At 39.3% G+C, this 11,121-nt stretch overlaps 2 protein-coding genes across 2 annotated transcripts; one reads left to right on the forward strand and one right to left on the reverse strand.

Moving 5' to 3' along the window:
- Positions 1-916: 916 nt before the first annotated feature.
- LOC310988604 (uncharacterized protein) lies at positions 917-3,522 on the reverse strand. Its single transcript, XM_083975263.1, has 3 exons — positions 3,108-3,522; positions 2,188-2,376; positions 917-2,085 (listed from the first exon to the last, which is right to left on the reverse strand). Exons 1-3 carry the CDS (start codon positions 3,243-3,245, stop codon positions 1,891-1,893), a joined length of 522 nt encoding a protein of 173 aa, XP_083831389.1. The 5' UTR covers positions 3,246-3,522; the 3' UTR covers positions 917-1,890.
- Positions 3,523-5,838: 2,316 nt separating this feature from the next.
- LOC310988491 (monocarboxylate transporter 2-like) lies at positions 5,839-10,720 on the forward strand. The gene is made up of 5 exons (XM_083975123.1): positions 5,839-5,921; positions 6,015-6,245; positions 6,433-6,576; positions 7,684-8,550; positions 8,653-10,720. The coding sequence occupies exons 2-5, from the start codon at positions 6,029-6,031 to the stop codon at positions 8,874-8,876; spliced, it is 1,452 nt and encodes a 483-aa protein (XP_083831249.1). The 5' UTR covers positions 5,839-5,921; positions 6,015-6,028; the 3' UTR covers positions 8,877-10,720.
- The last annotated feature ends 401 nt before the right edge of the window (positions 10,721-11,121 follow it).

Consider the following 11,121-nt stretch of genomic DNA (forward strand, 5'->3'; position numbering starts at 1 on the left):
AACTCACAAGAACACACTGTCCACAGCAGGGTATTGTTGATGAAACAGGCTCACACCAGTAGGAGCTCACTCTGTAGTCTCAAAAGTGGCTCAAAGAAAAGCAGTGATTCAGATTATAAATATCAAGCCAATTCAGTTGGTTTATTGATTTTCCTTTATTGCCATAATGACAAAACACAGATTTCACTCAAACAATATGGAAAATATACCCACTGAACTTTGACTGACCTGAATAGTTGCTATTATTTCAGACTTACAGTGACATCTAGTGGCAGATTCTTGACAATTTTGTCCAAATACCTCTGAATGCACCTCATTTTGACACACATGAGTCTGACAGGAAATTGACTGCATTTCGCCTCACTGATTTTCAGCCTTATCTCTGTATATTTGCTGTGGACTGCACTATTACCCTTTTGCAAAAAGGCTCTTTTCTCAATTCTTCTTTTTTTATTTTCTGTTATTCAGTTTTATCAAGCTCTGTTGTAGATACATTTCTTTATATGCTTAATATCAAGTTTAACACCATATACATTTTAAATATTGAAGTTTAACAGATTGCAAACACTGACTGAAACCTGTTTTGCAGTGAATTTGCTATTATGTTGCAAAAATCTATTACTGTCATTTTAATTTTGTATCCCTCTTTATGAACTGACTGATACATAGCGAGTGAGCCTAGGAGCTCTATTTTAAGAAACCAAAGGGCATGAAGAGCTTGGCACAAGTCCATATAAGGCGTGTCCATGTCATGCCATGTTTTGCTATTTTAATAGTGGAACAAACAGACAGGTGAATCAAAGCGGCCGCACTTCATCTTTTAATGAAAAGGATAGATCAACATTTCGGCAAACTGGCCCATTGCCATAATCCCTATACAGTCATAGCAGTAGGTTCGTTACCTTAATTTGTCGGTGCGAGTTGTTTTCGAGGTAAATTCATGCAAAACCGCTGATGCACGTTCCTGTTGAGGGCAGTTTTTCAGCAAGCAGTCTCTGCATTTGCCTCTAAAACAACTCTGTTTCATAACGTTCTGTTATTATCTCACAGTGTGGTGAATGTGCAGGTCACAATTTGTCCATGAGAGCGTTTTGGAGTGGTTGGATTGTGTATTTGATGAGTTTGATTAGGGAAACCAAGAAATCCCATTAGCCTCTGTAGCGTAGCTCTGAGCAGCTCGCGGCTCTGCTCTGCCGTTCTAAAAATAGCTTGCACAAACAAATAAAGGTAACAAACCTACTACTATGACTATAGGGGTTATGGCAATGGGCCAATTTGCCAAAATGTTGAACTATCCCTTTAATCATGGGAGTGTTTTGGGTGTAACATTCAGTAAGCCAATCAGAGCACCATCTCCCATTCCTAATAAAAGCTATTGTAATTCACACAGATAGATTTTATGATACTGTGAATGAAAGGTGATGAAGGTTAAACATTGTGGATTTACCAGGCTGTAACATCTCATAAAGAACCCGACCCATCTAAGTAAATTTTCTAGTTGTGGGTAAAAGGCAGAGTGTGCGTGCTCCGTGCACCAGTGTAAGCTGCCAGATACTCTCTTGACAATTCACCCTTAATAATGCACACTTAGGTAAGTGCAAGTGTATTTGCCGTTTACCAACTTGGGAGCTGGAGAGGAAAATGACAATTTCTGACACTAGCAAATTCACTTGTTGTGTTGTGGTTTGCATTTGGTGAAATATAAGGCCCAGTATCTTCACAACTTATATTGCACATTTCAATTTGGCAGCCAAAAACAGTGCTGAAGCTTTTCCAGCAAGGTTCATGATAAACCATGGGTTGAAAGGGGCGAACCATGTTGTATTTATCCAGTCCTTCGTCACAATCATTAGCTTATTCAACATACTTTTTTTTTCCTGCACTCAAGAGTCACTGTGGTTTCTTGTCACAGCGTCCTGTGGTGCACTCATCCCCTCGTCCGGTCCACTTTAAGCGATTCCTGGCAAAGATGGCGTAGGATTTGTCCATAAACGGCCTCACAGGTGACCACATCATGAAGCGCCCCAACCAACCAAGGCCCACGGCACCATACATGACTGAAAAGGCTGGGACTCCACGGTAAACCTGTCAGAACAGACACATTGATGTTCAGTCATCACATTAGCAATGGCAATTTAATACACAGAATATTACAGTCTTAGTACAATCAGTGAAATGAGAATTAACCTCATTTTTCTCATCAATCACATGCATTTCCTCCATGGCCATCTCATAGCTGATGTCCTGGTATTTCCCTTCATCATAGCCTGGCACGGAAATGTCAATGAAGTCCACTTTACTTGACTGGTTTCTTTGCAGAAACTGGAGGAACCGGATCTCTGTCACACAAATGGGACAAAGCCCGTCATACAGCACCTGAAACAAAGCATGAAACCGGTGGTGAAAACACTGAAGATGTCTTCAAATGTCTGTTTCAACCTGGGATCTTTCTCTCATTCATGTGCACAAGAACAAGAAAAGTGAGAGCAGACCTAAGGGACATATGAGTTTGTTTCCACACCTTTGTTAAGTGTTATGCTTATAAATATTAATTTGAAAAGAAACCAGTATCTATAGCCGTCATATACATTGTTTCAGTAAAAAGTGTTTTTTCTTTTCCAAGTCTAATAATAAAGCATCAAAAAACAGAAAACACACAAAGTACAGTAGCCTACAAGTGTGTCCAAATTGTACAAAAGTAACTGGGTAAATGTACTTGAATTTAATATTTTTCTCTTTATCTTATTATTGAAATGTTGCCTCATGCTAGAGCGATTGCAAGTCTTTGAATATAATTTCAATGTTTTTGAGATAACACAAACTAAAACTGCAGTTTAATGCCAGGACATCTATTCATGTGTTGAACCCAAATGTTAAAATGCTGTTCTTCCTTTGTAACATTAAAATACTGCTGATATGTCAACACAGCAGCACTGAATGATCACTTTTACATTTGATACTGCTGCAAATACTTTTTGAGTGCAATCGTGATACTTTAATTTAAGAATAATAATATATATCTCAATTCTTTAACCAATGCTGCAGATGTTAAATAGCACTGTTACTGGAAATTGAAGGACGTTAGCAGAAACACTGAAGAAACTCACCCGAACAGCAGCAGCCTCGGAGCTAAACGTCCGACGTTGATGTCTGCATACTGGAGCAGTCACTCTCACCGCTGCCCTTGAGTTTAGGTTTACACCCGTGTGTAATCTGGACAAACATATTCTGACCCTGGAAAACATCTGGAAATATGCAGAAGGGATGTTCTGCGTTGCTATGCTTCTTTTGCACCTGACTTTAACCTAACAACCGCTGGTGTTTGCTAACATGAGCAGCCACCGTTCGCGTGTTACAAAAGCGGTTGAGTAACACACGTGTGTGCGTCGCCCTTTTGATAACGTACCGGTACTCAAAAACAGATGACACAAACCTTCAACGTGAAAGCAGATATCGCCTTCACATTCGACATTTTAGTACGAGAAAGTCAATTTAATTTAAACTTTAAATTTACAATTTATCAACAGCGGATAGTCATTCACTTACAACCACTTCCTGTAAAAACAGTGTCACGTGGGTTTCTTTAGCAAATAGCAAACCAGCGGCAGGTTTGAGTTTGTCCCGTGTGTGTTAGTCACAATCGAAGACGTGAACGTGATCACAGATTATAACCAATTCTTTGGTCGCATTTACCGAATTACATACTGAATAAAATGTCAGATCTTCTGAATATCCTGACAGCAAACGGTGTCTCCAGACCCGTCAGATAAGTAGAAAATGCACTTTATTTGATACCTGTCTCGAGTTCAATAGCCAACTCTCGCGAGATTTCGCAACAGCTCTCTCTCTTCTTTTTCCCGGGGTCTAGTTTAAAATGACGCAGACTGCCACAGAAATATATTTATAGCAGAGACGCCTAGAAGGACTTTGTTTATAGGGGCATATGTGAAACCACCAAGTTGTGTTGTCGTTATGAAATGGCTTTGATCACAGACATGAACAAGGATTCACGACCACGCCCACTCAGGAAACGTGTAGTATACTACTACAATTTCATATAACAAACGCCGAAGTCCCACATCGTCTTTATGATAGCAACCTGTGAGATAACAAGTGATGCCGATCATCTCTGTCCACATTATAAGGTAAGTGAGCGTCTATGAGTTTGTAAGATACATATACATTGTAAGATTTTTATTATCATTATCTGCAGTGGTGAAGAAGGTATGCAGGTGCCAGGTGCTGTGAATAGCCTTGGCAAAGTATGTGGTCTAAAAATACTTCTTCACGAGGAAGTTTTTCATTCCAAACTTTTTTACGAAACTAAGTAGGCTATCAGCAAAATAAAAGTAAAAGTACTTGGCCTAGGCTAGCCTATCATTCTGTGTTCATTATTTGGTTATGCAGCATCGCATAATTAGCATACCTACTTTAAGTGTTTGATTGTGGAGCCAGTTTGACTGCTTTTCAATGATAGTCACATCAGGCCATGTGTCTTTTTAAGATTTTTTGTGACTTATGTATAGGTTAATGTTTGCTCTTTTGAATGTAAAAGTTTAATAACTTAATTTTAATAGGTATTGACTAAATTTGTCAGATAACAGTTGTGTAAAAGCTAAAATGGATATTCCCCTGTGAATTAAAATGCAGCTGCTCTTGTCAGCTGAAGCTAAATGTGCTTTACAGTGAAAGTTCAAGATAAATGGGTAGTATACTGTAGCAGCCAATTAACAACTATTTGAACTTCTTTTTTAAATGAAGATTTCATTTAGATAAAGGACAGCTTAAATTGTTTGCATTTAATAACCACAGGTCCCATGAGGCTTTGACAGCAAATCTGTAGCTAGGAGTCAAGGCGCACATGCTGTTGAATATTAACCGAATTTCATTTTTATAACTTTGTTTTATTGTTAGATTTAACCAGGACATATTCATATTTTTTCAGAACAGGAAAAGAAAACCCAGTCTCCTGCTAGACTCTGATCAGACGTATCAGCCCAATTGTAAATCTGTCTTTTATTGGAATAGTTTCTATGTGGCACAAGGGTAAAGATGGTTGGAGAACTAAAAACTGAGTTGGTAGCAGGTGTTTTGCTCCTATTTTTCCTGTATCAAGTAATTAACACACAGAAGACTTCAGGCAGCGTAGTTTTATTTAATAATAGGAACACTGGGATGCTTCAATTATTATTAACAACAACAATTATTAACAATTATGCTCAGTCAATAAAATGTCAGAATAGAGCGAAAAATGTGTATCATTATTCTTGCTCGCACTTGTTAAGCACCGTTCAGTTTCTGGATGCTGGGGAGATAAGAAAACTGCCACTGGCGGGCAGCAACTTTTTTTTTTCTTTGCCAAAAGACTCCCTAGGAGGTTAACTGACTGACTGAATGGATGTAATTAATAGTAGAGACATTAGCTACATTTTATAAAATAATTGATGGAGAAACTGATTGGTTGCAGATCAGGTTTCGTGCTGATATCAATTTCATGTGTATTTAATTGGTTAATTCCAAAAAAGACAGAGATTTGCTATTCCTTCAGATGGTTGACAATTTTTTGCAGCTGATGCTCTAAATAAAGCAGCAGGAGCGCTTTGTTATTGCAATATGATGAAGAGACATAATCTGTCAAGTATTTACCAGTCATTACGATCACATCTTATACCATAACGCTTTTGCCATTTTGTCCAAACCCCTCCCCATATTTGCACACACACACACACACACACAAGCAGAGGACCCAGGTCACTGTCTCTAGCAAGGCCATTGGTGTGTGGTCACTTGTATTTATTATGCAAGCACACGTGATGAGATCAAAGGCCTCACACCAGTGTCTCTGTGAGGGAGACAGTCAAATCCTGGCACAGCTGCAGAGTTCATAGTCTGCTCAATACGTTTTTGAGGACTGTGCAGAGGTGAGCTCTTGTGCTTGTGCAGACTGTATGCGTTTTGAAAATGTGCAATTGTTTATACTCTGATCGCTTCTTTTACCTGTTCCCACTACCCAGCTGGTGAATCAATCATGCCCCCTGCAGCGGCAACCAATCTAGGCTACACCCCACCAGATGGAGGCTGGGGCTGGGCTGTCGTCTTTGCTTCTTTCATCTCCATAGGATTCTCCTATGCCTTCCCCAAGTCCCTTACCATCTACTTTAAGGAGATACAGGAATATTTTTCCGTGTCCTACAGTGAGATCGCCTGGGTTTCCTCAGTCATGCTGGCATCTATGTATGCAGGAGGTCGGTGGCATCAAATATTTAAAAAGACTTTGAAAATGTCGTTAAAAAAAGGAAGTTGCACACGACATATATCTATGAACAGTTTGACTAAGAAAAGTAATGCCACCATAAATGTTTTTGTCCTTTGTTTTAACCAAACAGTTCCATAAAGTACCCAAAACATGAGTTATTTCTCTCCTTTGTGCAGGACCGATTAGCAGTATCCTTGTCAACCGCTACGGCAGCAGACCTGTGGTGATGGTCGGAGGGCTGATTCTTAGTGCTGGAATGATAAGCGCTTCCTTTGGCACTACAATCATGCACCTGTATCTTTGTGTCGGAGTTATCGGAGGTAAATATTTCTGCATTCATAATTATATATGATGTTCCTTGTTAGCGATTCAAACCTCTCTCATGATTTCGGGTGATTGTACTTCTGAGGTTGCTGCAGGTCGTTGTAATGTTTGCTTTGCTTTGCCTGGTTGTAACTGGCTGACACAGGATGATGCTGTGGTTGTGGCGCAACTCACATTCATGAGGGCTTTTGGGGCCAGTCCAATAGGATTGTTTGTGTCCCTGTTTGGGGTTAATGTTGACCGCTCTGTGCAGTGTGTAAATCTTGTAATGAGTTGTAATGTAATTTGCAATGAAATTTCCATGCCTAGTCAAAATGGTGCTGTTATTAGACTTGGGTCGTACCTCAGTATCTGAAAATGTCTTGCTAATGCAGACATGTAGAAAAACCACACATGCGTGAAAGAACACATGTCCATGTTACTAACAGTGAGCAAACAAACGTCTCAGACTTTAAACTTAATCTTTAATCTAGTAGAGGTGCATCATCTGCTATGGCACAAAAAGGAACGGTACATGGAAATAATGGCTGTGGTATTTTCTTTACAGATTAATATGTAGATGATTCCCCCAATTCATTATTTATTTGGTTTATGAAATGTCAAGTTTTTGTGGTGAAAAAAGTTAAGTCACAGTTTCTTAAAAGCCAAGGTGACATCTTCAAATAGCTTCTTCTATCTGATGAACAGTCCAAAGCCAAAAGATAGTCAGTATGTTATCACAAGCGACAAAGCAGAGAAGCAAATGAGAATAAAAATGAATTCTACTCTCTTGATGGTGCACTGATGCAGTTTGTAGCTGAAAGCAAAATTGTACTGAAAGTCTTCCACAGGTAATGTGTGAAACAGAAAGGTGAGAACTCATTTTGCATTTTGCTGCTGCTGCTGAAGCTGTGAAGTCAGGTGTCTACATTTTTTCATCACTGACAATCTTTCAAAACATCATTTAATTTAGTAAATTTCACAATTTCACAATCTCAGAACAAAATCTGAAAAAAAGTGTTGGGTGTCATAAAATAATGTGACTCATGTTACTTTATGTTCATCTAGGTGAAGTCAATCATTTATGGTACACTGCCAAATTAACAATTTCATTATGTCACTAGGTTTTGGCCTTGCATTCAACTTGCAGCCAGCCCTGACCATCATAGGCACCTACTTCCAGATCAAAAGGCCGCTGGCCAACGGGCTGGCTATGACAGGAAGTCCGGTCATCTTGTCCACCCTGGCTCCTCTCAATCAGTTTCTGTTTGATTCTTTTGGCTGGAGAGGGAGCTTTCTCATCCTGGGAGCCATTGTTTTGAACTGCTGTGTGGCAGGTTCCCTGATGAGACCGGTCAACAAAAGTATCAAACCCAAACCAAAGTCTGAACCACCTCTGTGTAACGGGGAAGCTGCTGAGGAAGGTGCTACTGCCGACACCAGTGAACAATCAAGTCACCCCCTAACTGAAGAAAAACAAAATGAGAACAGCAAGTGTCAGGACCACCTACGCAGATTTGTAGATGTGTCACTTTTCAAACACCGGGGATTCCTCATTTATCTCACCGGTAATGTGGTGTTGTTTTTTGGCTTTTTCGCGCCTGTGGTGTTCCTGGCACCATATGCTAAACATCTTGGGATTGATGAATACTCAGCAGCTCTCTTGCTTTCTATATTTGCTCTGGTGGACATGTTCATCAGACCAGCGACTGGCCTCATTGGCAACACGAAGTGGATAAGACCGAGGATCCAATATTTCTTCAGTTTTGCGGTTGCATACAATGGTTTATGTCACCTGCTATGCCCATTGGCTTCTGGATACACAGGTCTGGTTGTTTATGCCGTCTTCTGTGGTATGGGTTTTGGGATGGTTTCTGCACTGCTCTTTGAAGTTCTGATGGACCTTGTTGGAGCTTATCGCTTCTCCAGTGCAGTTGGACTCGTCACCATTATCGAGTGTGGACCGGTTCTTCTTGGACCTCCAATATCAGGTTTGTATATTGACAGTCACACAGAAATATTTATATACAGTATTATAAAAGTAAAGGACTTGTAACATGGTGACTAACAAAGTGTGTATCTTTTCTATTCAGGGGCCTTGGTTGATATTTTCGGGGACTACAAGTACATGTACTATGCATGTGGTGTGTTTATGCTGGTGCCTGGCATATTTTTCTTCATCATGCATTACTTCAACTACAAGAGGCTGGATGAGGAGCACAGGCAGGCTGTGGCCATGGAGATGAGGACTTCTGAAGAGGCAGTAGAACTTAAAATGAGCCAGGATGATAAAACAGCACATGAAACAGATGGATGAACTTGCTGACTATGATTTTGTTTTAGTGGGTGTACAGTAGGAAGACGACTGCACAGAGGACATAGAGGCTGTTACTGATAGAAGAAAATATTTTCTAATTCGGATGCGGTTATTGGACTCTTTGGACCTTTGATGCACATCTGTAGATTCACATTTGGTATTTTAATGGTTGTTTTATATAGAGTATTATTATACTGTATTATATTATGTCACAACTGCAACTCTAATGGTCTTTGTTCATCAATCATCCAAAAACTGCTCCCGTTCCTTCCAGTACAACAATTATCATAATGGCTATATAAAATAATATGGCTCCACTTTCTTAAGAATAAAAATCTATTTTCCTGAGGGACCGACATAAAATAATTAGTCAAAATTCAGAGCACATATCACCACTACTGTTTATCATCACCTTTGTACCACTAGATGGCACTGGACACTTATCATGTGAGAAGTGACTCAGGTGCAACACATCTCTCCTATTAAACTGCAATTAAACTAAAGCCATCATGACTGAAGGTTTAGTTCTTTACAGCATTTCCCCCCAAAGTTCAGGTCCTGAACTTCCCATAGGATGCCAGAAATGTCGAATGGCTCACCTCAGGCGCATCAGTTGAAAATTCAGAATATCAAATGTCTACTCTGAAATAAAGACAACAGACTTGCTCTCCTTCACAGAAATCCTTCCATTTTAGCCTAAAATATAAATCTCACTTTATTCATTCCATAGGTTTTATTTTATAGAAAAAAAATACATTTTCAGCGTCATGGGGATCTGTAAAAGCTGTTTCATCACAGCATCGCTTTAGTATAGTCATAAAAAACTCAGCATGAAATGTTGAATGAATGAATGAATTTAACTTTTAAATAAGTGTGGGGACCCTTAGTATATTTAATAGGATCGCATTTGCATGTGTGGCTGAAGAACTGAAATACTTCCCTTAGCCTCACTGACACAAAAAGTGTCAGTGTATATAACACTGACACTTTAACTACAGCTGCAGGCCAGGCCTCCAAACATCTCAGTTTTTTAAGTGCTGTTTTTAGTTTGTGTATTTTTCACTCACACTATCTTAACTATATATATATATTTCTCTTATGTGTGTTTTAAAAGAACCTAATAATACATGATCATGCAAAATTCTAACTCACTGAGCTCACCAAAAAATACGTGACAGCAGATAAAGTTTGTGATCTCGTGCCAGGACTCATTATTCCACCTCAGGTTAAACTTCATTTTCCAGCATGCTGCATGATTACAGTCCTTTAGTGCCAGGCCTTGAGCACCTGCAATATGTGATACATTGGCGAGCCATTCAAGAAAGGAGCAGTGCCATTATTACAGATGTATGTTTAAATGATACTCCCTTATCATGTCCCTGCAAGGTGCATATTGACTACTTTTTTTTTTTTTTTTGCAGATAGGCGGGAATCACTTATGTGAGCGAATCAATATGTTTATTTATAACCTTAGATAAAATTATCTGAAAATCAGATAAACAGCGTCCATGGTTTACGGGTGGCTGGTTTTCTCTTTAAATCCCGTTTTAAATTCAGTTAACTTAAAACCACCGCTGGTTAAGTGGTATACCTATACTTAATGTTATCACCCCTTGATTTTAGGTTTTACCCTAAAAACTGACACAACTTTATTCTTAATTGTATGAAATAATGTGCATATGTATGCACTTTATTAAGTGCATTGTGAGTATACAGTGGTAAAGCACAGACAAATGTGTACTACTGCACACAGTTAACGAGCATTATAGTCTGTATTATGCACTTATTATTGACAACAAGCAAATATTGACATGCATGTAAATAAAGATCAAAACCAAACCATACTTCAGTGTTGTCTTATGAAGATATGTGACAGATTATTGCAATGGATTTGGTAGGTGAATGAGTGGACACAAAGTGAGAGAGTGAGGACTTCCAATTAGTGGCAGCTCCCATAAGCTCTGTATCATCTCCTCGCTGAACAGCTTGAGCATAATCACTGTGATGAACTGTGACTGATGTCAGTAAATCTGGCTTTAATTGGGACCAAGAAGATTGAATCCAGGCAGTGCTGCGTCCAATCCCTGTGTGGACCACCACCGTGCAGAGGCGTGATGTTTTAACCATGCTGCTGGTCTGAGCAGTTGCATCCCAAATTCTGTTTTAACCACACGGTTGGGATGTCTGTAAAGAAGGAAGTGATACTATCTATTTAATCCAACGTGTTTGTTAATAATCTTTGCTA

This window comes from Trachurus trachurus (genome assembly GCF_905171665.1).
Source record: "Trachurus trachurus genome assembly, chromosome: 7".
Classification (NCBI taxonomy): Eukaryota; Metazoa; Chordata; class Actinopteri; order Carangiformes; family Carangidae; genus Trachurus; species Trachurus trachurus.